Source organism: Anguilla rostrata, chromosome 17 (genome assembly GCF_018555375.3).
Source record: "Anguilla rostrata isolate EN2019 chromosome 17, ASM1855537v3, whole genome shotgun sequence".
Lineage (NCBI taxonomy): Eukaryota > Metazoa > Chordata > Actinopteri > Anguilliformes > Anguillidae > Anguilla > Anguilla rostrata.
In genome coordinates, this window is record NC_057949.1 from 18257138 (window position 1) to 18263200 (window position 6063).

Genomic DNA, 6063 nt, shown 5'->3' on the forward strand with positions numbered 1-6063 from the left:
CTGAGCAGGAAGGAGCAAAACACGAACCGCGTCACGCCGCGAGCGGTGTCCGATTTCACAAGATCACGCACAAAGGAATCAAATCAAATCTATTTCAAATTTATTTAAATGGTGCATTTCACAAACAACTGTCGTGCTTCACAGACAGCCCTGGCCTAAACCCCCCACAGGAGCAACCCTAAAGCAACCACATGACACAACCACAGCGCACATTACCGATGTGGAATACAGTCAAGAGAAAAAGGACAATCCACGGTCGTGTGTTGAACGCATAAAACCTCTTAAATTTGAATAAACAGACAAACAACAGAACAGAGCACAAGCAGAACAACGCAGCAGGATGTGGTGGAAGATGATGCTGAGCTGCAGTTTCCCAGCAACATTGTGAAACATTTTGTGCCTTTTGTGTGTACTTAATAAAACTACAGCACTGATCACGGTAACGGCAATGCAGCGGCTACTCCTGTGTCCAGATTACTGCCTGTGCAGTAACTCCAGCTCCATGCAGTAAGCTGGACACCAGTGCGCTCACAAGTGCTCAACATTACGACAGCACGGGACTACGCAATGCAGATCATCTGTCCGAGTGAAATTAAATGACACAACATGATAGTGAAACACTACACTGTATTAACAGAACACCTTTAAAACACTGTCTAGCACTGCACGCTAAAAACCGCTATATAAAAAAGTTCCAGATGTCAAATTTCAAAGTGATAAATTACCAGTAATAGTCACACCATAAACATTAAAAAGATGTATACTTTTTTTTTGGAAATGAGGAAACCCTTTCAATCTTCAAAAAGAAATTGAAGTAGTAAAAGTAGAAGATATTTCAACAATACCTCAAATGTGAGTCACCGTCATCTTCCATTTGTCACTTGAGCACTGAAAATAAACTGTCCATCAGACCTGAGACATGGCTCTTCTCAATTCTCATCAAATCCCCCCTGGGGGGGGGGTCCACATAACCTTACAAGGATTTCATTGGTCATTCGAACAATGGTTGAAACTAGGGATCCAGCAACTACCATGTTGGCTCCGTCTGAGATTCTACAGCATAAGTCCCTCTACATTCACCAGAGCCAACATGGCGTCAGCTGCATGACAGTGCCATCACCGAGGGCTGTATTAAATGTCATCTGCTTTAGAAAGGGAAAAGAGGTGCTTGTGCTAGTAAACAGATGGCACACATCAGCTCAAGTTATACTAAATAAATAAACAAGTCTGAGGAAAGGTTCTGAAAATGTTACAAAAGTGCTATCTAACTTTTCTCTTTAATCCAAAGTATATTTTATTGTTCATTCGCACAGTAACACTAGAAATATACAAGCACTATATATATAAACAAGGTGCTTGAAAACATTACTGAATATATGTACACACCTGTCTTACATACGGTATATAAAAGCACTCATTATTTTTGTGTTAAAATGAGAAACTGTGATGCCTCATTCATTAAAACAAGAAACTATAAAAACTAAAACCATTAAAATGTTGGTCTGTACTAAGTTCTAGCAATAGTGGAGATTTTATTTATTTATTTTTTTTACAGTTGACCCTGTGATCAGTGGATTTAACACTATAAAAGCCAAGCTAGACCGGGTCTGGTCATTTTTAATAGTGTCAAAACCAAACTGTATTTTGGCCAAATCACCATATTGTAACCACAAGACAGAATTAAGATTCATTTTACAGTATAAAACAGCATGAGTACAACTATAACTGTGTGTGTGCTACCATGATGTCATAACATCAATATTATTTTTAAACAGTTTCAAGAGTGTTAATTGGGAAACTATAAACACTAGGTGGTCGGTTTGACAACTGCTGATCTGACCAAGGAATCATGTTATGTACAAGCTCTACCGTGTTTAGAAAGAGAAACACATGCAATTTATTCAGTGCATTAAAAGAACATGTTCTACAATTTCAAGTCAAGTTATTACACAGCGGCTTGTCACCAGTAAGGCAGCCCCAAAATGTTTTCCTTTTTTGTAAACTGTTGCTTTGAGTTAAGAGGCTGCCAGAGACCGAAGTCAGCACAGCACCATTTTCCAGCTGTCTTTAACACCTACTTTGAGATTAAACCCCTTTAGTAGAAAAACACACGCTAAACATAACAAAATATAAACAGAAGCATTGGCATGGTTCTTGAAAAACCAGGGCTGCGATTGGACATTATGGACCAATGAAAAAGTAACGTCATCAGCGGGTTTGAATCACTCCCCCGTTTACATGCAAATACTGGAAAACATGGCATTAGATGTGAAAAGAAGCCATATTTTTGTAATAAAATCAGCCTTCCTAGATAATTTCAGGCAGCTAAACAACATGACGGTGCTCCAAATAAAATGAAAAATGTAATAATACATTCTCATTTATAAAGCTTTTTTCATCCTATAGTAAAAATAACCTGGAGTGATTTCTTGTCTCACACAGACACTACAGAGATCTTTCTGAATCTGTGATCGGACAAAATAATTAAAGAAAGAAACCCTGAAGTTGGTAAATGACAGAGTTGATCTGATATTTGAGTATTACTTGGTTTAAAAATAGAAAACAATTAAGTTTTATAGGAAAAGGACAAAATACTATTTTATTTGGAATGCATGTTCACCATGAGTTGACTCGTCCTTTAATTAGATGGCACACAAATAATGTACATGTACAATACAACACAATGTTATGTGACAAACATACACCCAGTAAAGCACTCAGACAGCAGCTCATCACAGGTTACTTGACATGGGCATGGAGTTGACTGGTGGGTTTGTGTCCCAGCAGCGGAGAGTCAGCCATTGGCCAAGGCTCAGCTAATCAGAAGCTCTGTATGACTGGATGTGAGGTCACTGCAGTTACCATAAGGGCAGAACAGACCGTGTGATTACCACTCTAAGAATCCCTTAAAATATTTAGTTCGGTGTCGATGCTCACATCCACAGGAACATACAGCTCATTCTGAATTTGGCCGGGTCTACTCTGTGAATCCACCAAAACATTCAGAGTCCCAAAAACCTGTCCAACAAACCAACCACCTCTGCTAGTCCCGGGGATGTCTATTCCTGCCAGTCTGTCTGCGTCTCTGCTTCTTGCTGGTCCTCCCCAGTCGGGACTTCCTGTCAGTGCCACCTGGCTTCCTGTCGGTCAGCCGGCCTCGTCCCGGTCCTTCCTGCCCCTTTTCCCAGAGCTTCCCTTTCCTCTTGCGCTGTTTGGTGTGAGCGTGCAGGGAGGCCGTCAGGGAGCAGAGCCTGGCAGAGAGACAAGCCAAATAAACAGGGGAAGGAGGGACCAGGAACATGCAGAGATAAGAGATGAAGAGCTTTGTTTTTAGAACTGATCGGGGAGAAGGCTATAAATGCTGTTCTATTGTGCATATAACGAAACATGGCAGTTAGTTTGTCTGCCAGATGACGACTTCTTCAGCGGAAAAGAAAATTCAGCACCGCCCGCATCCCCGTCACCCTTGTGAGCGGCAATTTCAGGATGCCAAAATAATTTTAGCCCTGTAAAAACGATTAAATAATTCATGCAAGTACAATGAGGCCACTTAGTGTCCATCCTTAATTTTTCAGTTTTGGAGGATTTACGACATCTGTGGTGACTGGTGGTTTGTTTTCACAATTCCAACCTATACTATTACTAGGAGCACACTGAATGTTTATTCTTCTGAGAAGATGATCCAGTGGTTGCATATTTTTGAGAAAGAAGACTACCTAGATACAAGCAACAACGTTGTCTGATACGGCAATATCATGCAACATATCAAACCTAAATTTTCTTTTGGAATTTTAGGCGCTAGCTCTTCCGCATTTTGGCATGCAAGTTCCTGTGTGTACGTCATCACATTTGAATACTTTGTGGGATTATTGCACCCAACACCACCAGTGGAAAGTAGCATATAGGAGCAATTACAGAATGCAAACACATTGAATAAATATTGCTACAAAAATGCCATTGTGAAAAGTTATTAAATATTGCATTTCTTTAATTTAAAAATGTAGGTTTGACACTTTTTACAAAGTTAATATTTGAAAGCGGGTGGAAGTTTTACTGTTAAACATTCCCTGTTCTTTGAAGATTTAAATGTATGAAATTAAAGAGGACCGACACAATACAGATTGCAATTAAAGTTTTTTGTGTAGATGACGAGGCAAAAAAAACAACATATGCTAGGCTGCTATATGTGAAGAACAATAACCTACAAACGATGTTAAAACATAGCTAGTGAGCTCAGCAAGAACTGTGCACTGCTCAGTGTTTTCCTTCGCAATTTCGCAATAAACATTGCCTTTCAACAATCCACCTCAAATGTTTCTAACACGATCAACAGTTGAGTAACATGCACTGTAGACTGTAGGTTAATTAGGTTGGGTTAAGACGCCAAACAATTAAGCCATTAACAAGGAAAAACATACTTTTTTGAAAGGATGGGCTGTCCAGCTTTCTTCGGTAGTGTGCTCACGTTCTCCTCCCGCTCCTCGGTTTCATCCTCGCACTCCTCTGTCTAAAGAACACACCGGAAAGTCACCTCTAAACCTCTTTAAAGAGCTGACAAACAGAACCATTTTTAGAACCAAACAGAAAATGTTTAAATTACTGACTCAGAAAATGGACGGGGGGGGGGGGGGGGGTGTGTGTACCTGATTGGCGACTGGTCCCAGGAGACGAGCTCCACTAAGGTCCAAGTCACTGATGGTTGTCACGGTGACCGTGTGGTTGGGATGATCATACTGTGTGGACTCCGATGTGCCAGTGATCAGATCCTCCAGTTCATCTGCCTCTTCTTCAGCATGACAAAAGAGGTGTACGAAATATGATTACTACAACATTTATCACGCTGGGAGTTAAAACCACTGACACAGTTAGTAGCTGTGTTTCCACCAGATGCCAGACAGGTGTCTAAACAGGTGTATAAACAATGTGACAAGCACAAAGATACCTAGGCTGGCTGGTTTAACACTGACACCTGAGTGCCTCACACCAGCAGCGTTAAACAAGTGTAAGCAGTTAGTTGGTAATTTCCTAAAACCTTTGGCTGCACGTCAGTTCCATCCTTTGATTATGACTCACCCAGAGCCTCCTTCCGCTCCTTCAACATCTTCATATACTCTTTATGTCTCTGGAAGAGATGACAGATTCATTTTCTTTGCAATCCTCAAATCCCCCCCATCAACCACAGATTTTATTTTCCCGCTCACCTACTGAACAAGTCTCCGTGTTTGTACGTGAGCACTATCCCCCCTATCCAATCACCCCATCCTCCATTTCACCCTTACCTCCTCTCGGACTCTCTTCTGCTCCTCCTTCAGTTTGTTCTTAATTTCCACCACTGCCGCTTTCCGCCTCTCTACCTTTCTCTTGTGGAAGCCAGTAAGGTATTCTCTGAGGAGTATGAGCGAAACGGTCGATTAACCATTCATTTGTGAGCGTGTGTAAGTAGGCCTCATATATAACATTTTGTATACAAAAAATAAACAATAATTAAAAAAAAAAAATAACTACCTGGTTTTTGCCAGATATCACCACATTATTTGACACACATTTAAGCTCCTAACTTCCGCTAACATTAGAACACATAAGGTTAGAAAACTGTCCTATCTATCCATACAGTACAAATCTTTGGGTAGTTTTCTGGGTTAACGGTGGGTAGGGCGGTAGCTAAGCAGTAGACAAATTATGTAAGTTCAGTTACTGTACATTAGTTCGCTAGCTAGCTGGCTGGCTAAATTTAGCTATCAACATTCACAGATAAACACTACGATTAGTTCGACAATCGACGACACGACGGCAGGGCGCACTTACTGTCGATCCGTTTCATTAAACGTGACGATACACTTAGTGGCTTTGTTTTTGCCTCCTGGCTTTAATTTAGACTTTTTTGCCATTGAATACGGTTGAAACGCCAAAGATTGAACACACACGTGCCAACAAACCCACTGACTATTCACTTCCTGTTTGTATGTACCACAAGTGGTGGGTCGACTAGGAAACATGTTTTGAGTGCTACAAGTTCAGTTCCGCTCTAGAACTTGAAGGATGTAGGCTATGAATTAGTGCAAT

At 40.8% G+C, this 6063-nt stretch overlaps 1 protein-coding gene across 1 annotated transcript; it reads right to left on the bottom strand.

Moving 5' to 3' along the window:
• Positions 1–2615: 2615 nt before the first annotated feature.
• Positions 2616–6027, bottom strand: nol12 (nucleolar protein 12). Its single transcript, XM_064315101.1, has 6 exons — positions 5806–6027; positions 5280–5385; positions 5074–5122; positions 4644–4786; positions 4419–4507; positions 2616–3251 (listed from the first exon to the last, which is right to left on the bottom strand). Exons 1-6 carry the CDS (start codon positions 5994–5996, stop codon positions 3044–3046), a joined length of 786 nt encoding a protein of 261 aa, XP_064171171.1. The 5' UTR covers positions 5997–6027; the 3' UTR covers positions 2616–3043.
• Between the last annotated feature and the right edge of the window lie 36 nt (positions 6028–6063).